At 32.0% G+C, this 23,296-nt stretch overlaps 3 protein-coding genes across 4 annotated transcripts in view; 1 reads left to right on the forward strand and 2 right to left on the reverse strand.

The window, feature by feature from the left end:
- Positions 1-23,296, forward strand: part of LOC109597583 (titin) — a 219,145-nt gene that overhangs the window by 91,210 nt on the left and 104,639 nt on the right. The gene's annotated exons all lie outside the window — the stretch shown is intronic.
- The window catches only part of LOC109597589 (uncharacterized), a 39,306-nt gene that overhangs the window by 1,901 nt on the left and 14,109 nt on the right, over positions 1-23,296 (reverse strand). The window lies entirely within an intron of this gene.
- LOC126265254 (uncharacterized) lies at positions 16,242-17,274 on the reverse strand. The gene is made up of 5 exons (XM_049965944.1): positions 17,044-17,274; positions 16,836-16,991; positions 16,665-16,784; positions 16,532-16,614; positions 16,242-16,473 (listed from the first exon to the last, which is right to left on the reverse strand). The coding sequence occupies exons 1-5, from the start codon at positions 17,066-17,068 to the stop codon at positions 16,303-16,305; spliced, it is 555 nt and encodes a 184-aa protein (XP_049821901.1). The 5' UTR covers positions 17,069-17,274; the 3' UTR covers positions 16,242-16,302.

A 23,296-nucleotide genomic window follows, 5' to 3' on the forward strand; every position in this document is an offset into this window, starting at 1 on the left:
GATTAATTTAGTTTAATTATTAATTTTGGTGTTGCTTTAATAATTTAAAAAAACAAAACAAATCTGAATTTTAGATTTGGTTAAGTACTTTTTAACTCAGCAACACTCCGGAACAAAAGAATCAAGTGAAGGCGTACTAAGTAATTAGAAAGTCGGGAGTTCCAATAATAAAGTGTAACGTCTTGCCAATATTAACCCCAGGAGATAAACATTTTGCTAATAACAAAAGGGACCGACTTGTTTTTATCCCCCAGATATAACACTCACTCTTGGAGATTGCTTTTGTGCGGAATCGAATAAGGAGAATCTGTGAATTAAGGGAGGAGAATATGCTGAAATACATGTTCCAAAGTTATTGGTTGTCGGAATTATTAATGTTTAGTAATACAGATTGAAAATAGACTTTTAAATTTATTCGTCTGTTCCGATTGAGTCTCTCTGATTTACATTCAAAGTGAGCCTCGAGACAAATGGATTGCTCCCCTTTCGCCCACAGCGTCCTACTTCACTGACTCCTCGAGCCATATTTTCAATAGCTTGCCCGGAAAAATATCTAACTGAAGTGTAATATACGGCGCGAAATGTCAAATTTCCTTGCATACAATCTCGCGGAATTTGCAATTATTTTTTGGTCCCCAATCTACAGTTTCTCGTTCGGCACAAGATTAAATTAGTTTTATCATTAAACCGTCACCGGCGCATCACTTGTTTCATTTAAATTATAAAATATAAAATGCACCGAATGCTGATTTACTATTTCGATAACAAAAAGGTGAGGAAATCCTCCTGAAATTTATATTCAAAAGGATAGGAAGCCACAAAACAGGATCCAGAGATAACGGTCGCCAGTATTAATATTACATCGAGAAATGTTCGTCTTAGATTTCGGAAGCTGCATTAAATCTTAAATCAATGTTAAATATTTCCCTAAGCTATCCGAATAGTCCATCTGACGGTTGTTCAAATAATTAAAAACGAAGTCAGTCATCTGTGAGTGATCAATTTTGATTGGGTATATGAGCTTTGTTAATCATGTCCGCTGATAAAGCCCAAGTTTAATTTAAAACCGGATAGCTTTTCTGTGTAAGATCCATTTGTTGGGCTCCGGGATTTGAATTAAATTTTTAATTTAATTTATTGCCGCGTCGTATTGAATTTTGATTTTTCCCAATCAAAATGTTTATTTGATGGGATCGGACGAATAAAATGGTGTTTTGGCTTTTGATACACTGTCGCATTTAAAAATCGGATTGTCGCCCTGACGTAACGCATAAGCGGACATTTTTTTCTGTTTTCAAACGGCTGGTTTGTGCTGCAATTACCGAATATAAAACATATGTAGGCAGGGATAATAGGTCATTTCCCAATTTATCAAACGTCCTAAATACAACTTAAGCTCGTTTTAATTAAGACAAAGTGGAACCATTAATTCCCTAATTTATTTTTAAACTTTTGACAGGAAGCCGGCCAGTCGTATTTATCATTGTAAAACAGAAATGGTAGCGTTTTAGACTCATATTTTTAAATTTGAAAAAGTTACATCGGCACACTCGCTAAGGAATATGGATGACATTAATGCCGATAATTGTCGTTGTTTCCTGTTTGGAAATCAAGTTAATACCGGAATATGTTGAGCGTTTCGATGTTTCAGCATTAGTGCATAAAACTAGGAATGTAAAAAAAAAAATTTGATCAGCGCCAAACAAAGCCGAAGCAACGAATTAGAAATTGTTTAGAGCGGTTATCAATCACTCGAAACGGTTATAGAAGGGCGTTCTGTCGGAAAAGCGATAATAAACGGCGCAAAACTGTGCCGCACTCTAAAAATTGAAAGATCCTATTTTAAAAATTTGCACCGGGAACAGTGCACGGATGCGACAAAAAAGCCCGAGTGGAAATATGGTATATTTGAAATTTATTTACGTGTCGCCTTATATCCTCGTCACGCGAAAAGTAAGTTTCGAGCCAGAAAGGGTCAGGAGAGCGGGTGAAGTGACTTCTCCATGGTTGAATAACATCTCAGGAAGACGGATGACGTAAAATGTAAGCGTTTCGGCGTCGCTGTTAATGCTCTCATGTCATCGCGGCCTCCATTTGTATACACAGCACGCCATTCCTTTAAGCAAATACCAATATAGCCCTGTTTCGCTTTATTTTATTTTCGCAGCTTGATCATGAGTTCGCGCTGTTTTTCGAGCTGACAGCCAATGTGCGACGATAACATTAATGCAACTCAAATGCGTCCTCCTCAGCTGAATAATAGATATCAATTTGTGTTCAATAGTTCAACACCGTCACATCCGACATTGAAGGAACTTTGTGAATTTTTGTAATTAGTATAAACTTATTGTCAACTGGATCACTGGTGTAATTTCTAATATTTCTACTTTCATTAAAATTTACATGAGGAATTTCAACAATTATAAAATAAGCTTTATTATTTATTTTTAACATTTTATACACTTTTTTTGTCTAATGTTTTGCCATTTTACCATTTTTCTGTAGTTTAAATAAGGCAATTCGTTTTAAACTTTTTGTAAGGCACTGTTTATGGAAACCGATGTAAAAAAAATTAAGCTTGCTTACCATTTTCCGGTGTATGTGTATATACATACGTATTAACCCTCAGTCCTTTCAACAAAATTGAATTTCTAAATTGTATCCTAATTATTTGGAGACTAACGTCAGAATTGAAAAAAATATCTAATATTCAAAATATTATTAAGATATCCTTCTATAAATAATATTAGAGAAAGAGGAATTCTATATTATTTTCTTTATATACTTTTATGCATGTTTAAAAATTATTTTTACATCAGATTTTTATATTTATATCACTTTTGCAGCAGATTGCGAATTGATTATTTTTAAGCCATTTTATAATTGCAATGTAAACAAGATAAACCATCCTAAACTTTGGGGTTTTTCATTTTTACAAGAAACTGTGGAAGCGCTTAAAAAAATCAGAAGTTTGCTCATCATTTTCCGGCCTAATCCCAATTTATATCCACGTATTAATTTAACTTTTCGCGGTGATACTGCATCATTTTAATCAACAGCGTAGTGTGTCGACTACAACTAAATCATATTTCTCCTCTTCCTCTTTGAAATAGTTTTTCCATTTCAATAAACAATAAAGAAACTTATTACTAAATTTTACTGTAATTACTATACATTTTTGTGAACAAATATTAGTAATAATTAATATTAGAAAACGATAAATTTCAATGATTATACAATAACCGTTTTATTTTCTTTTTAAACTTTTATATACTTTTTAAAATTGAGAATCTTTAAGCCAGTTCATAATTGTATTATAAACGAGAATCATTCCAAACTTTAGAGTTTTTTCTTTATATAAGAAAAGTGGAAGTGATTAAAAAAATCAGGTTTTTTCTTTTCTTACATATTAACTTATTATTGCATATTATTTTAATTAAAACACAAATACGTTGTCTTCTAAATACCAATTATTCATCTTTCTCTTTGGACTAGTTATTCTATTACATACGACAGTGAAGAAACTAATTTCTAAATTTTACACCAGTTACTACAGATTTGTTGTGAACTAATAGGTCTGTAGACAATTTTTATATATAATATCCGTGAGACTTTTTTCAATAAATGATATCCAAAAACGAGGAACTCCAATGATTATAAAATAATATATTATATTATTTTCTTTTTAAACGTTTTGAAATTATCTTTTCTCCAATGTGTTAACAACAGATTGCGAGTCAGTTTGAATTTTTTATTTTCACAAGAAACTGTGGAAGTGGTTATAAAATCAGAAGCTTGCTCATGATTTTCCGGCTTAATGCGAATTTACTCCAACATATTAATTCTACTTTTCACTGCGATATATACGGCATTATTATAATCAAGAGCTAGATGCGTCCTGTACAGCTAAATCTTCAGAATAAATTATTCTTGTTTCTCTTTGAAATAGTTCTTTCATTACGTTCAACACTGGACAAACTAATTTCTAATTTTTTTCTAATATCCGTAATTTTATTAATTCAATTTCTCTGATTATTAAATAAACTTTTTATTCGTTCCTTAAACTTTTATTCACTTCGTAAATTTATTTGTTCTCCTATGTTTCAGAAACAGATTGTGAATTGATTATTTCAGCCAATTCGCAGTTGTAAACAAGACAAAACCATTCTAAACTTTAGGGTTTTCTTTTTTTTTTTTTTGCTAGTTACTTTTTGTGGAAGAGGCACGAACACAAAAAAAAATTGAAAGTTTGCTCATCATTTTCCGGCGTAATGCGAATTTATATGTATTAATTTAACTTTTCGCGGCGATATTTACGGCGTCATTTTAATCAAGAGCCGTGCCTTTTATGATCTATCGTCCTTCCTCGGCAGCGCAATTGTTTTCATTTACATCTTTGTTCCACTCTCTATATTGCAGCAGTAAAGATGGAGGATTCATCCGACGGATAAACAAAATTATTATTTGGCACTACAGTTTTCCTTGAATTTCTCATTTATCTCGAGACTTTTATCAATTCGTTTTATTTTCCCGCTCCTTTATTTTGATGTGCGAGGCCATATGGATTCGCAACGTAGTCCGGATAGTGCGGAATTTTAATATAAATTTCCTTAAATTGTTCCCGGTTTCTTCTTGGGATAACAACGAGTATACTGTAATTAGTTAATATATGTATGCACCTATGATGCTATTTCAAGCGTGTGATTAATTAATAGATACCGCTAATTATACGGCCATGTGAATAAAATTAATAATCATAACTGAATGACTCCCTACGTGCAAAATTTACAGCCTTATGTGGTATTACATTACAAATTCTAATAAACATGCAAATAAGGAATAATTATTGCCGTTTTAGTGATTTATAGTGAATCAATTGAAATTAGTTCCTGAATAGCTTGAGAAAAGCAGGTTTTCTCCTACATTTCTTCAGTTTAATATCGTAAAAAGCATTTCTACACCTGATTTAATTTAGCCGATTATCAACTCCTTTTTATATTTAGTACAAGAAACTGTTGACAAACCTGTATCGACGTAGCATCTCAAATAACTGTCTCATGATTTAAGTGTCATACTTCTGCACTTTAATTAAAATCCTTGATGCATATCATCGCAATAATTTTGTTCTACTTTTTATTGGTCCGGCTATTTATAACGTCAGGAAATTCAAACACGTATTTTTATAATTAGGTTTATAAACGTCAAGCGTCGCCTGTATCCCTGAAACCGATTGCGTTATGCGTAAAAGGGTTTCTTTTTGTTCATGCGATAGGTATAAATGAATGTAAACTTGGAAAATGCGGAATTTCAATTAGTTAATTGTTGATACGACCACAATGTATCTGCTATATTGCAGAAACCACAGAGCTTGTAATTTCCGTTTACGGTTCGATTCAGTAAACTAATCACGTGACATTGCCAATAATAATTAATCATATCTACTAGTAGTCACTAATTAATCTCCACTTTGCGTTACAAATTTGAAGGATGATATCGGCTGTTGTGATCTGAACATTCCGCATTACGCGTCGCCCTTATATTATTAAACTTCTTGAAATAATAGAAAACGATGCATTTCGGGCGATGCATATTATTCACCCGGTATTTTATGATACACGTTAATTTGTGCCATTTATTTTGCACTACAGCTTTCCTGAAATAATAAAACCCGACGGAATTAAATATTATTTTTCATATATTGTGCACAGTCACCGCTGTTAAGTTTTCAGGATCGTGCGGTTTTCATGAAAATTAATAACTTTCCCGCGGCATTAATCAACTTTAAATCCTAAACCGTAAAAACACCTTGAAAAATATTTTATTGTTGTTTCTTTGTGAAATAAAATAGCACGTTACTTCGTTGCAGTATCAGGTATTTATATAAAATGATTAATGAATCAGATTTACTTTGCCACTCAGAGGAGCATTTACACAAATTGGGTAATGTGCTTAGCTGTGCTAAATAGATAATTAATGACAGAGTAGAGACACGTATTGAATTCTAATGGGCTTTGAATTGATAGAAATGTCAAGCATATGGATTCCTTTATGATGGGTAATCTTAACGCAGACTTTTGTGATGTATGAGCATTGAAATCTAATTACACCTTTAAATTGATTATCGAATATGTTTGCAAATCATTGCGTGTGGTAGATAAACTTTATGTGCGTGCAGAATTGTGAACAATAGAAACTTAAAATTTACTCAATATTCAATATCGAAGTCAGTCGAGGTGGTTTGATGTATATGTTAGCGGGCACATCAAACAAACCTTTGACGAAGGGTAGACACTTCCGTTACAAAATTCAAACATAACTTTCTTCCCGTGTCATCTTGTACAATTAAATAAGTTAATTTATGCATTTGTGTGATGAAATTTCACACAGTGTGATTACTCCAATGTCAATTCAACATGATTGAGTTATGTGATTGGTAATAGACATAATGGTTCAATCTGTTGAATTGACCGACTGCCGGAGTCTATAAAATTTGAGTCCACATTACGTCCACCATCTTGCCCTAATTACGGAACTATGCAAAAACCTGATAATAACGGCCCTCCATAACGCCAATCCGAATCATCCCCTGCGTTTTATGACGACGTGCATGTCATATAAGGACTTAGGTAACACGTTTCATTAGCCATCAAAAGTAACTAGGCCGTGAAATAGACCCACATGATTGCCTTTGTTTTGGTTTTATGTTGTTTTTATACGACTTCCAGCGGGTTGCGAGTTAATTATTCAATTAGGATTAGGATTAGTCGCGATTGTTCTGTCCCGCTATTTTTTTGCCCATACTTTTAATTCGCCTATAATCTGTTTAATGCGTAATTAAAGGGGGATCGGTTTTTATTGCCTTTTACTGTCCGTGCGGACCGATTGAATATTAAGTGCTGTTTTTCTGTTTCAGGTACGTATCTAATCGTCATCTTAAATGGAAATCATTTTTATGGCGGGGTTCAGTGAAAAAGTGTGTCTAATACTCCAATAAATATAATATATTCACTACATAAATATTTAGATCACACGAATAATTATGTAAGTATTAGACGTATTTGAATGTTTCAGCATTTATTATTAATTCGCAATAGTCCATAATTTACCACAAGTAACTATTACGTGTGTTATAAGTACTATAAGTATTCATTAATTGCATAATAAATTGAAATTGATCGTCATAAATAACATACACATACTGTTTCCCAAAAGGCATAATTCCAAAATGTTCAATATTTCCAAAATTAAATTTTTAAATTGAATTAGAAATCCATATGTTTGGCAACAACTTATTAGATTTATTACAAAATTTAAGAAGTGTTTGCAAAAAATGACTTCTAATTTAACTACTTAATCTATTTAAACCAGATGTTAAAAACTTCTATTCTAATTTTCTACTTAATTTTAAGTTATTATTCTCACCGACTAGAGAAATTATTAAAATTTTAAACAACGTAATTTCACCTACAAACTCTTAAAAATTTATATAATTAATAATTAAACTATGTTTACTAATTCTGACGTTAATACTGCTTTTAAATAATTTTCCATATTCATTCATTTAGATATTAAACTTATTAACTGTTTTAAATGACATTGTAACATTACAAAAATAAATATAAAACATTAGTAAGAAATCTTCAAGCAATATGACTAGAAAGTAGTTAATATTTAATTAAAAATTGGCATAGTGGTTATAAAAAATAAAACGACGGAAATGTTTTTTTAAACACGCATAATAGTCTGATTAGCAAAAGAAATAACACATTCAAATTTATTTACATTTTGTGTTTAACAGCACCTTATTTTTAGTATGATATATAACATTTTATTGAATAAAATTCACTTTTAGTGGAAAGAAGGAAGCTCTTCACTCCAGAGAAAAAGAAAATAACGTGAACAATTAAATTCTAAATATTAGGAGGTTTCTAAAAGCTTAAAATGCTCCCGAAAATGATTTATAATGTTATTAATAAACATTATTAATAATTGAAAATACAATAAGAACATGTCCTAACAAAAAATAACTGTTTTTATTCTTTTTTTGTTTTCTATGGAAATTAAAAATTAATTTATCGACTCATACAATATCATGAATTAAATAAATAAACTTGTAAGGATGTATTTCAGTAAAGAAACCATTGGTATCAAAGAAGAATATTCGGATTAAAGTTTGCAAAAAATATTAATTATTCACCAGAATTTTGCAGAAAAGTACTTTGGAGTATTGACAGTATAGGATCAGATGGTAAATAATATGTTCGTCGTTCTCCACATATAAGTTTGGACTCTAGATACACCAGAAAAACACAGTGAAGGAAACGTTATGTCCTTCTTTTTGGACAGTCTTGATTAAAGCACTAAAAACCATAAAATTTAGATGAATTGTGGTTATTAATTCGTGGCAAACAAAATATTAGCAATTTTAACATGTTATGTACAAATTAAATAAATAGTAGTGTGTGATATTTCTTTGGACACCTCAGTTTTCAAATCTAAACATCACATATTAAAATAATTTATATCATATATCAACAATGTTACCACATTGATTTTTGTCCACTTCTCGTAAAACATAAAACATCCACATTATTTCCGGATTAATTACCATAAAATTTCAAATAGATGTTTGAATCTATGAATATTAACAAATAAAATTTTTAGCTACTTATTTCTTTAACCTAACATTTGATTTAATTAAATTTTTTGGTGGTTTAAGAAATGTATCATCATCATTGTATAATCATCGGTAAATATATAAATTTTATATAGAAGTACAAAACAATACCATATTTAATTTACAAACCTATTATTTTATGCAAACATAGTAGAATGTTAGTTTGGCGGCGAAAACTCATCAAAGTATTCAGTTGCGGCTCATGTATGTACGTATATTGTTTAAACACAACAAATTGTAGCTGTTCCAAAAACGATAACTCCGCCTCGCATAAAGACAAACACGAAGATATTCGCCCAGCTTTGATCCGGCTAAAGCCCGATAAAATTAAGTGAGATAAGTGAATTGAGTGCTTGACTAATAAGACAATAGTTTCTTTGAAGGGTGCATGCTCTGGCATACATTACTCGACTTGATATCCATTAGTTCGCCACTTGGCATCGGTCCTCTCTGTTCAAAGCGGCAACATGAAAAGTTCGGTCGATTCTCCGAATACCTCTTAACTCTTTTTCAGTGCGTTACTTCTTCGGACCGTAACTGAAACGCCGAAGTGATGTGTTCAACATTTTAATACAAAAGTCACGGGATCTGCGCTCTGAATTCTAAAATAATTCCTCCCAGGCCCTTCGAACATTGTTGTGTCTAAATCATTGTTGCCTTCAGTTAGATAAAAGTATTTCAGATATATATACGTGGGCGTGTTTACGCTGAATTCTAATTAAAACTTATTTACTAAAATTCTCTGTTTGTCAATTTATTTTCCACTGCGTTGGCTTGAGAATTCTTCTTTTTCTAGAAATAAACCGAAGCGGCGCATAGCAACTGAATATTCATTAAAACAAATACTAAAAAAAAGTATAATTGTTTCACTTAATAAGAAGAAATTAAATTTAAATTATACAAGGAACAAAATATTCATTCGCTGTTAACTTGAACGTGCAAAAATGTTTCTTGCTCAATCCTCTTGTGTCCGCATAATTCTAAAGCCATAAATAAAAGTCCCTCCATAATTAACTTCAACAGAGCAAAATATACCTAACAAAGTAGGAAGCTGAAGGATTAAAACTTTTCGGGTAACGTAAAATGTTTTGTTTTATAAATACATACTTAGTATTACTGGCTCTTTTCATGTTTTTAGGCAAGTTTTCCCCTAAACGGGGGAATTATTAATATTACCAAGATAAAGATAACTGATTCAAAAATGAATATTAAAACATTTTGGCAAATATTACATGGAAGTATCCGAAATATTTTGGTGACATTTTATGGCGGTTAAACTGTACCAGCATTCACAGAAACATCTCATACCGAATGTCGGGAAGCATCCTTGGTATGTGTCCCTGATGAATCTTGAAATCGATTAAACGTCATCGATAGAGGACCGAGACGGGGATGAGTGTCACGCGGGAATGTTTGCGTTAAAATTAGACGCGGTGCAACTACACACGGTCGGGGTGTAGCTGTGATATGCTACATGGTTTCCACCTGTTATAAAGTTATTTAATGGCTGCTCACTAATTAAAACCTCCGCATTGTGCCTCGGGCCCCGTAAGAGCTTACAAGTTGACCGATGACAAGGGTCTAGGCGAGAAAACACTCCATTCTACTTACAAGCACGCTGACAAATATCTACCGAGGGTTCCGAGTGTTGATAGTAAACAGCGCTTGCATTATATTTCATTCGCGATAATGGGGAACACTCTCCGCCAGTCCGCCACCGTGTTTACTTAGTTTTATTAAAAACGAATTTCTCGGCGAGTTGTACGCGAGAAATATCTGCATGAATGAATTATAAAATGGATGTACTAGGAGATATGATGAAGTACTCTTCACGTCGGCAAGGAAAGCAGTTAGGTAAGCTTTGTGAGTCTTAAGTCGCGCTTTACAACTAGGATTAATCTTTTGCAGCGCACTATTTTAATCCCTGCTACACTAGAGAAGTTCACATTTAAGTAACTTCGGATATTTTTAATAAAATCATCGCAAATCACGTTGCATCGTTATTTTTATATTACACACGGTCGTCTGTTTCCATTACACAGCCACCGGATAAATTAAACATGCAAAAGGAGGTAGAAATAAAATATTGTGAGTTGGTGCGCTTTAATCTAGAATGAATAGAAAACATCAACGATGGATGCAATATATCTGGTATCTGGAGTAAATAAAACCTTTTTTAAAGCCAATATAGGAGAAATATTTCCTTGACATTCTTGCAGTTCCTCTGCACTGCATGATGTGTACAAAACAGTGTTTGACAAAAGTTGAAATTAATTAAAAGTTTACGGGACTTTATTTTTACGAAATAAGCATCAAAAACAAAACTTTAACACAATGTGGAATATAAATTCGATGAACCACAGCTCCATACAAATTATCGGATAACAAGTTACATTTGTACGTGTTTAAATCCAAGTCAACTCTCGATGTCTGCTGAAATTATTCAGAATTGGCGTCTCGCCGCAGCCCGCCAGCACAAATCATTAACCAGTTTCTGGACATGGCTGCGAGCGGTCACAATTAAATCCATATCGAGTGTACGGCGCGGAAATCTGATTAAAATGTACTGGTATCTTATCTGCAGTATAAATTACCGAGCTCCGGAGCCGTAGAATGGCGGCGGTGGCGAAGAAAGTTGGTGTACAAAACACGTGACCGGGAAACTTACAGTCCAGGTCAACGGGGTTAAGTCCATATTACAGTTTTGGATCGCTGGTGGCGGAAGCACGTGTGCCAAAACACTGCACTCGGAACAACGGTTCGAATCACTCGTAAACTTGCTCTAAGTACTGGAATAAATTACACAACGATTCCAAAGGATTCGCAACATGTATCCGTTTCACACCCGGATTATCGATACGTCGGCATCGCTTCAAGATTGGTTACACTATAATGTTTTCATTTTAAACCCTCTAAATGTAAACATGCCACACACACCACCGACCAATCTCATTCCCTACATCCTTTCGGTTTTTTTTTTTTTTGGTTTCAATTCACTTTGCGGTTTGTTAAGATGCGGATAACAATTTAAGGAACTGCACTTTATACCATACGTTGTTAGGAAACAGATCAATAATAACTTATTTATGTGTATCATTTATCTTCGAAACTGCAACAAACAATCGGGAGTATGTTCTATCTTTGACTTCGTTTTTGCACGGTTAGGTGAGAGAACCATGTACTTAGGATTGGTATTGCTGAGGCTTGCAAGTTTCGAACGCTGCAAGATTTAGTTGGCCGCGGTCCAGGACCGGGGGCGTAAATCAACCCGTATTTCTCCCGTTTGCTTTATACCTAAATTACTACAGAGGTACCGCGGATTCCATTGAATTATGATTCCGGTCGTCTAATTAAAATAAAAGAAATATCGCCAAGAAAAAGTGTTTCAATCACGGCTTCCAACTAATATTTCAACTAATCCGACAGCTTTCTTTATCATCCTGAAAATTACTGTTTTTATTTCACATTAATATTTCACAATTATAATTTTCATTTGTTTAAATCCTTATGCATATTATTTAAATAAAATTTACAGTACACATACATTAAGATGGTCACAAAATATTCAAACATCTTTGTATATTTATGAACGTAACGTAACGTAACGTAACGCATATTTTAACATTTTAAAAAGATTTATAAATTTATTACTATTATTATTGAAAATATTAATAACATTTTATTAACTTAACAATGAATGTTAGAATCTAAGACAACGTCGAAATATTGATCATTTTTGTACGACTGGGAATGTTAAAAATAGTTAGTTTCTTTGAAACACTTTGAGCATCCACGTTTCATGTTCATTTTCATATATTTTAGTTAAAAAAATTTTATTTTTAGTACACTAAAAATGTCTAATTATTTGATAATATTTATTCTATGTTAAACTTTTTCAACGTTCAGTCCAACTAAATTCTGTGGTATGTCGTCAACCGGGAATGATCCTTAGGTGTTTTTTTTAAGAGATCTCTTAAATTGTGTCTCTCTTTTTGAAATTGAATTTTTTCTTAAATTACATTCCCTTAAATAACAAATTTGTGACAGTTAACATTGTAACAATAAACAATATATTACTTGCCTTTTGAAGAGTATTGAAATAATAGATATAATCATATTATACTACACCATATCCGACCTTCGGAAATTTCTTAAATTTTATATTGTAGACAGTTTTAAATATGATAGTTATACACATCTAAAAAGTATGTTTCTTCAGGAACCAATGTTTTTGATCCATGAGTATTTTGGACATATCTATTTACATTCAAATGTTTGGCCTGATACTAGATCAATATTACCTGAAAAGTTAAAGTATAATATATATTCATTAAAAAATATTATATTATACTATTTCTTCCAAAATATTCTATTCCATTGCACATTTTATCTAAAATTAGATAGACTGAGCAAAAGATAAGTACAAGCAAAATATAACTTGAGATAAACTTTATTTATTGCACATTTTTATTATCTACTCATATAATATATGAGATTACTCATATTTGAAACATATTTTCATTTCTAAAACTTAGTTTTTATCTCTTTCAATCTTTTTATATCGGTTATCAAATTTAATATATTATAAGTTTCTTGGAATTTTGCCAGTGTTTGGCTTTAAAAAAGTTATTAAGTATAGTTAATCATTTTAAATGATTTGATATAAAATTTATTCATTTTTATATGTCCGAATTTTCGTAGCTTTGTTTTCTAATGTATCACACAATGTACATATGTAATTGTATTATAATATAAATGTGAAATTGTGCGACCTGGCAATAATTAAAACTTCGTGAATAATCCATTTAATCATATAATTTCCCATAACACAGACCATTAATTTGAAATAAACTTGATAATAATAACAAACGGTGATGTTTATTATTTAAACTGCAGTCCATTTTACAGACAAATGTGATGACGGACGAAAGTAAATTTGTATCATAATTCGTAAGACAAATACACATTGATATTGCAAAACAAGTATTTTATATGCACTTCATTAACTTGTGCCATGATTTTTCGTTAATTTAACGAAACAAAAGGTTATCAACGAAAGACTTTTTTGCTTCGTACACGTTTATTTACAAACCCTTGGCAGGCCATGTAGTTTCAATTGTCTTTAGGAGTCCCGCGAGAGCAGTTAGGAAGTTCCTGAAGATTTTAGACTCGACCACAGGCTAAATCTAGTATGTAATATGAAAGAGTTATTCACATGCAGCAGTTTCCTGAACACGTAAAAAGCGTTAAATTTATGATTAAAACGTGCACATGCGAGGCATATCTGAATTTTCCGGATAACGAGTTTCATTTTAAATTTTATGAATGCTGCAATTTAATGAAATAGAAATGAAGTGTTTGGCGTTACTCTACAGATGCACGGTGATTTTTTCGCCGGATGGAGTTGTCTTTGTCGAAGGGAAAGTGAAGGGGGCGGCCCCAAAAAGCAATTTTGTGCAACCGTACCTGAAATTACACATAATGATGTCCGCTTTAAGGAAAGCGTTTGGTACAAGTACAAAAGGACTGCACGAAAATTCTTAGCAGCTTCCTGCTCGTTAACTTCTTATCTATTCGCAATGTCTTTTGCACATTTGCCAATCCTAGCGAGAAGAATAACAATAAGAGGCAGGATAGATGCATGGACCGTTTTAATATGCATGTCAAGCGCTAGACGCGCGGCGAATCCTAAGAGACCCCGTAAATGGGCTAACACAACTGTTCAGACTTGTTCACCGGTCTAAATATTATAAACATTTCGATGCTTCTGTTCGAATTTTAAAGTGCCACCAGAATTTATTACCATAAATATTGGAAATATTATTAACATTTTTTTTAAACTTATAAAATGTGAGATTGTAATTAACGTGTGTTACAATGTATCAGTCATCATCACATCATCTAAATATTACTAAATATTTTTTTATTCTACTGAGAAAACTCCTTTTTTTTGATCCATTAAAAATTATGTTCGAGCAAAGTGATACCGTTTATTCTACGTTAATTTGACTTTCCTAAATGATGACTCGTTGGATCTGTAGTCCTGTTTATTTGTATTAGATCTCGTTACCTTTTTTCCTATTTTTGTTAAACAGTTAACATTAAATGTGATGGTCAAACTTGTGGCAAAAACTGCAAAGTATGCTTGCAGCAATCAATATTTTTGATCCATGAGTGGTTTAGACATGTCTCTTTATATGTACACGTCTGGTGATACTTGAGTCTAGTTGTTGATCTCAGGTTCTTCCTTAATTTCCATTTTCCTAAAAAATATATAATGATAGTTAACAATGCAAAACAATATATAATTTACCATTTGAGGTGATTCGGAATAGTATCTTATCAAACGTGGATATATAAACATTTCCTTCAAAGATTTCTAAAATTATTTTAGTTAAACATTTAACATTAAATATTACAGTAATACTAGTAACAAGAACTACGAACCCTGTTTCCTCAGCAACTAATATTTTTGGTCCATGAATGTTTTGGACATGTTTGTTTACATGTACACGTTTGCCCTTTGATGATGCTAAATCAATATTACCTGAAATGTTGAAGTTTATAAAATATATTAATTAGAACACATTAAGCATATAGGACTTATAAAATGTGAAATTGTACATAATGTATTCAGTCATTTGTATATCACAACGTAGAAATAATACTGTAAAATAATTTTTATTTGACCGGAAAAATTTTGTTTCTAAAAGTTAGGTTAGGTAATACATTTGGTTCTTTGTAACAGTTTGGGTCTCAAAATTTTATGACTATATTTAAAAGTTTATTGTACAAAATTAAAACTAGAAAGTATGCTAATTTTTATAAATAATAAATCTAAAATTGATAACGATTATTCTACGTTATTTTGACTTTCTTCAACGTTGGGACGTTGGATCTGCAGACCAACAGAATTCGGTGGTATGTCGTCAACCGGTTCATATTTCGGATGTTTTTCATTTGTATGGGATCTCTTAATTTGTGTCTTGTTTTTAGTGTCGGACTCTTCCTTAATTTCCATTTCCTTAAAAATAAAATAATTAACAATGTTAACTAATATAATATTTACCATTTAAGGATGATCGCAATAATAAATATAGTCCATTGCCATATCCAAGATGGGTATATAAATTTCTGAAATTATATTTTAGTTAAAAAGTTAACATTAAATAGTCATACTAGTAACAAGAACTACAAAGTACATTTCTTCATTAACCAATATTTTTGATCCATGAGTGTTCTGGACATGGCTGTTTGCCATGTGTACACGTTTGCCCTTTGATGACACTGAATCAATATTATCTGGAATGTTGAAGTGTATACAATATATTAATTAGAACACATTGACTATAGTTTTTTATCTCATAAATTGTACATAATATATTCAGTTATTTGTATATCACAACATGGAAATACTGTTAAATATTTTATATTTGACTGAGAAACTTTTATTTTTAATATATTTCGTTCCTTGCAACATATCGGGCATGAGAACTTGATGATTTTTAAAGTTTATTGTATAAATATATCTAGTGTCAGTACTCTAAAAATTGAAACTAGAAAGTATGTCTAAATAGTATATTGTGCTAACATTTTGTAAATAATGAATCTAAAATTGATAATGATTATTCTGCGTTAATTTGACTTTCTTCAACGTTGGGACGTTGGATCTGCAATCCAACAGAATTCGGTGGTATGTCGTCAACTGGTTCATGTCTTGGATGTTTTTTATTTGTATGGGATCTCTTAACTTGTGTCTTGTTTTTGGTGTCGGGCTCTTCCTTAATTTCCATTTTCTTAAAAAAGTATGATAATAATTAACATTAATGTGAAACTATAAGATATAATGAATACCTTTTGAGGAGGATCGAAATAATAAATATAGTCCTCTGATGCCATATCCAATATTGGTATATAAACTTTTCCTTCAGGGGTTTCTGAAATTATATTTTAGTTAAAAAGTTAACATTAAATGTGACAGTCATACTAGTAGCAAGAACTACAAAGTACGTTTCTTCAGCAACCAATATTTTCGATCCATGAGTGTTCTGGACATGCCTGTTTACATGTACACGCTTGCCTTTTGGGGATACTAGATCTATGTTACCTGAAATAATGGGATGTATGAATTATATTCGTTGGAACGCGTCATACTAACTATTTCCTCCGAAGTATCCTATTTCATTGCAAATATAATCCAAAATTAACTGGATTGGGCAAAATATATGTACAAGCAAAATTTTATTGACAGCTTTTGGGTCTGGCACAGTGTATTTCACATTGCTTGCCTGCTGTTTCGAAAATATGGAGTAATCTGGAATCAATTTTAAAGATTATGACTAATAATAACAAATTTAGTAACTTACCAATGTACTTAATGTAACAAAGCATTTATGGCAGGTGAAACAGGACGCTTACTTCTCGTAGATTATTACAGTGTAAAATCGGACAATAAAAATATAATTGTGTGAAGGGTAATTGATGAAATTATAAATACTGCCGCACAGTATCGAGAATTTAAATATGCCGGAATCAGAAAGATGGAGTGACAAATGATCAATGAAATTTTGAACGAGGACGTTGTCATTTAGATCACGTTATTTATTGTTGACGCATAGCTACTAATCCATGGTGACGCGTTTCAACTTTTCGTATTTGTTAGAACCTCATGAATTTATCCTTTAGTCAATGTTCTCATGCAGAGTAACAGGAAAATATTTGCTCATCGATCCTTTTAAAAAGTCCTAGGCAAACACTCTTCCAGTAAACTTTGACGTTTCCTGCAACTTGTGCATGGCAGTAACAATTCTAGAACTTCATAGTACTTGATACAAGTCAAAAGTTTTAACTTTGTAACTTCTCTGTTACCCTGAGCAAGTACTTGCTACTTATTAAGTGAAACAAGGGAAACGCTAAATTTGTGCTGAATATGTCATAATTCTAGTGACTCGTAAACTAATAGCAGTCATTAAGCGGAAAGTTTAACGCAGTAATGGTAATCGATTACAAATAGGTCGTGTATTATCTTGATCTTCAGACTCCGGGATATTGATGTGTATTTGAGTATCTACTAAACGCCTATGCAGACCCCGGGATTAAACGCAACTGCTCCGAATATTATCCACGGAAGCTAAGCCCAATTCATAACAAACAGAATTCATTACGCGGTGCATCCGTAAATGAGGCATTACCGGCAAAATAATAATTCGAATTTAATTTCTTGCACTGTTTGGGGATAAATAACAGCAGGTGATCTCAATTAAGCGGGGGCGTGTATTTGTCGTGCTTATTGAACTTAAGGCACTTATGCGATTACGAAATAATCAATTTGTTGTGCTGTGCAAACAATCTCTTAGTACACAAATATTCATCAATATTGAATGTTCACAATTGTAACAGGCAAGATCATTATCTCACGAACACCTATTACTCCGTTCCACATGCAATATTATGATTTAACATAAAGTTTGTTCTGTTAATTATCGTAGTTTTGCAATGCTATGTATACGATTCGAAACTCTGATATTAAAACAATGGAACTTAAGTCATTAGGCGAGACGGTTTTCACCGCGATTTTTTTTCCACTCTTTAACTTAATCAACTCCGGTCGAATCAGCAAGTTTGTTCCATCCCTTTTAAAACCGTTTTAACAAATTCTTTTTTTATTTTTTTTTTTACGGAAGTTTTTGTACCGGCCTTTTTTTAAAGCTAACTAAATTGAAATTAGCGGTTTGTTACAATTCTAACAATATGCTTGAGCTCACACCCGCGAGAACGAACAAATGGATGTCTGCTGCAACTTTGAAATCTACGTAACTGAACACGTATATTTTTATTCAAAAACTTTGGCATTATGTCAGTTTTATTACAGTTTTAATAGAATCAAAATTAACAGTAACTCACAATGTAAATCGACGACGGTACATTCGGAATTCCTGCATAAAAAGCTTTTAATAAACAATATTTGTTATTCTTTCATTTTTTCATTGCACCATTTTATATCACATACATATTTAGAAGCACTACATTTCATTTCAGTAATTACTTGTTAAAGCAACTCGAAAGAAAAGATTCGCCACCCTTTCAACATGAAATGCAAATTAACCGAAAAGCCTGCAAAAAATGATTAATCTGTACGACAGTTTTAGAATCCTGCAGTGTCACTCTATTATTGCCGCGAAAAAGTCCATTGATCACGATTTTAGAGAGTAATTTAGGGGTGGATATTGAAAGAAATTGAAACTGTTTTTGCCGTATTAGACGTTTTCAATTCTAACCAGAATGTGGATGCTTATTTTAACTTTGTAATTGTTAATATACAAAATCATCAATCAAAAAAAGAAGTGTAGTGTACAAAAAACAGTTATGAAAAAGGTCCATCCATTGTTAGCAGTAAAATATGCGGAAAGCCAAAGATGCAGCAAGTGCAGTTAATTATTCAATTCGTAAAATCAATGTTTATGTTTATATTGCAAAATAAGGGAGGCAGAAATCAAGGTAAATAATAGCCTTAGAATTACCCAAGGAACATTTCGCCAACGAATCGCCAACAGTAAATCAATTTCTTTTGATGAAAATTTTGTTGATGTCTGTCAGCTTTCCAATATATGGAGGACTTATGATATATTGTCTATTCCTTTTACCGGCTAGAAAACTGCACAAAATAGAGCAACACGGATTGACGGGAATTTATCAGTTCCTCAATTTACTCCGTCCAGACATTTTAAAAATGAGTAATGTCCTTTTATAATTCTCATTATGCTGAGGCGCTGTCCGTTCAACGCGATTTAAATCCATTCAATTAAATGTTTTTAAATTTTGGCAACAAAGTGCAGAGTACAATCACTTATTGCATGTACCAGAAATGTCTGAAACTTTCCCAAATCAAATATTTTCTTTTAAATTCATTAGCCTGCAATAAAATGCAGTGTTTGTCTTGTCTGAGTAACGTTCGGATCTGGAAAGTTCTTCGCCTGACTTGCCTGACATAATCATCAAAAGTATTCGGGCTGTTCCGATTTCTCGTTAATATTCATACCCGGACGTGCCTGACTTTAAATTTTAAACAGAATAATGCCTAAACCAATTTCATTATTATGTGGCACAAAGTCAAACACAGCAGTTTGAAATAAACTTATTTGCTGAATCCGGCGGAAAGAATCCGATAATGTACCAGTGATTATGATTATAACTAATGGTTTATTCTCCCGCTGCAGATTTTAATTATCGTGATTTGAGTGTTTTTTTCTTATTATGTCTGAAACTGTATTGAACGGAAGATATTTACCAACTATCCGTGTGCGGCAAATTTTCGTCTTGGTAAATAACACAAATTAGCATACGAAATCTCGTATTCGGAAAATAAGATTATATAAAAGTCAATTTATCATTCTCGGTAATCCAAAGAATAAAAGCACTTACGAAAATAAGCAATAAAGTATAGTAACATTTCTATTACCAAACTCATATGTATATTTTATGTTTCTATGTTTTAACGTCCTATTTTAATGTTTTCAGAGGCTGCAAATAACGCAGCTATAAATTACACAAGCATTTACTACTTTTATTCCAGACCATCTCGAAGGTATAAGTTATATTTCTAAAGTTTTTACTGTGAGGATTAAAGAGGTATTTTGCTACTAAGGAAATACATATAATTTCTTAACACTGTCGCATTAACCAGCAAAAAAATTAAAAGAGTTTATCCCGAAGTTCGGTTTTTTCTCAAGTGTTGAACTTCCTTGTCTCTATCCTTTAATTGCCTTTTAGAACTTTCAGGATATAGACGACGTAATATTAACCTGTTTCCGAAGTTTTAAGAACTTCTTTAATAAAACGGCACCAACCAAAAAAAACTGGTACCGACTAGCCTTCATATACCAAATTAAATTCTAGTGAACATTCCGATTTTATTTAATATAATAAAACAAAAGACTCCTTCCTTCTTATTTCTTTCATAACATTAATTATTTTGAAGTATATTAGCAATAAAATTGTAAACGTAATAAAGTTTTGGGATGTGAAATTATATCATTTTTCACGCAACAATGTTATAGCAAATTATTAAAATGCAGTTTCTCTTTGAGAATTTTTCATTAAATTTTGACATCCTAGAATATCTGGCTGTCCGCAGGAAAATATTTACCAAAGTAGGGAATAATTCTAAAATTTATGTACCTCTGTATATTTTCATGAAAAGAATTTTAAATGTAAATTTAAAAATGAATTTACCTAATCGATTGTTAGGAAAATTAAGAAAAATATGTGAGTTATTTATTCTGTTTTTCATGTAATACAATTAAATAGTTAAAACGAGAGGATTTAAAATTTCAGGGAAACAAGCTTAAGAAAAGTTATAATGAACATCTTAATATAAAACTTATTACTTACTAAAATGTCTGGAACAAAATAACATGTTTTTGACTTTTTGTTACACATTTTATTATTATTTGTTTTCATATTAGCGTCTCATTTGCTTATCCTTCCGGAAATAATTCTGGGTAGGTGTGCCAGATAATCAGAAAAACGGCCGCACTAAACTGTGAATTTAATTCACTTTTATTGCGAACGGAACATCGTATATATCAGTGGAAATATCAATTAAGGGGTTTCTTTCTTTCGATGCGCTCCCCGTGGTGAGTTAATGAGCCGCTAAAACAGCAGAAAACCCGGGCTGTCTGAGAGAGTGACCCGAAAATGCGAAATGCATCGTTTGACCTCCGCGAAGATCATAAATTGGAAAAGGTCGTAAGCGGGACCACTCCAGAAGCTGTCTAGGCAACGTGCCAACAAGGAGGAAGCTATGCCAGAAATGTACGACTATTTCGATTTCGAAATTAGGAGAATCTATTGTAAGTAGTACAACTACAAATGTGTAAGTTTAACAGACGTTGAAACTTCGACGGTATTATCTACCAGAACTGGAAAAGCGACCATTGTCAGCGTCGGAACGCTGCAATTTATTGCGGGGGTGATGTCTATCTTATAATTTTATAGTAAATCGATTGAATCGGGACTCAGCCCCGTTCATATCCCTGAATATAAATGCCAGAAAATACACAATTATGAACCGCTTTTACTGCCGGACTTATTTGTATTGGGGATACAATTCTAACCTGTTCTTTTTTTTTGTTTTTGATGGCAGTATTGTTTTCCCGGAGCATAAAATAAAGGACGACCGGTTCCGGAATGATCCGGTTAAGTTATTCCTAATTTAATAACTATCCGAATTTAAATAAAAGAATAAATTACGCGGAAGCACTGACAAGAGAAAGAAATTAATTACTTTTGTCTGTTAAATTTATTTTATGGCAGAATTCCACGAAGTAAATTTGAACTATTCAACTAAGAGTTGGAAACAGCGGACGGGTCAAAACAATACATGCAAATTCAGGCGAATAAAACGAGCATGACCACGGGCATATTAATAAAAAACAAACACAAAGGGAACGGCGGTGGTAGTGTTCTGATGCCGTCATTGTCAAAGTATTCCATTTTGTGTAAAAATGCACGCCAATTAAATTTACCGCCTAGATTGTCCATTCAAGTGTCAAAGCCGATCATATATGTAATATATTAGAATTTCCACGCAAACAAATCATCGAGATAAAAACGGGAAAACTTAATTGCGTTCTGCCGATGACTTAATTTCCAAATTGAAGGGTCCTATTTTTGCGGCATCGCTCAAATCGCGAAGGATTAATTTTTCATTCTTTATGAATATTTATCGTGATGTCCGGTTTTATTCAAATTTACGTTTTTAGTTTTTTTCTTTTTAATTTCACTACTACTTGCATGACCATTTAAATTTAAAACACTGCAAACGTCATGCTTGTATATTTTTATCTACTTACATTAACATTCATCATCACTATCATCTCTTCTTCATCATCATAATCATAATCATCATCATCTTAAATATTAAATAAAATATTTAAAAAGTAAATTATAAAACATTTATTTATCGCGATAAAAAATTTATATATGTATAATTAATGGAGCAAAAATCAGTCTCGTAAATATATATATATATATATATATATATATATATATATATATATATATATATAGTGTAGTAGTTAAACAAAAAAGAAATTTGGATATAAATTGGATCCCTCATATTTTCTATAGAGTTAATATCTGGAGATTTGCTCATGGAAGACGAAACATTCGATGCTTTCGTCTCTTGACCAAACCGTCACAATTTTGGATTTGCGTTTGGGATCGTTTATATGTTGATCATTTTCATATGATTTCATATTCAATTCATCAGTTTATCTAAATTTTATGTTGCTATTATTTAATGCGGTACAAAGTACATATATTATTAAGTTTTTATCAGTATGCATTAAACTCTTCACCATCATCTTAACCATCACCAGCATCAACCACTTCATCATAAACATTTCAACATAAATGCAATATTGTTTAAAACTTGACTTGTCGGATTACATATGCGTAGATAGATAGGTACACACATACCTACACCTTTTTCACTGTAAAATTACGATTTTTTTTTTGTTTTATTCGGTATGTCTGACAAATTAAACTGGAATATGTATATTATAAAAACGTTGTATTTGCGAACGTAAAAAAAGGCGAGTTCGATACAATTGGCAG

This window comes from Aethina tumida, chromosome 1 (genome assembly GCF_024364675.1).
Source record: "Aethina tumida isolate Nest 87 chromosome 1, icAetTumi1.1, whole genome shotgun sequence".
NCBI lineage: Eukaryota > Metazoa > Arthropoda > Insecta > Coleoptera > Nitidulidae > Aethina > Aethina tumida.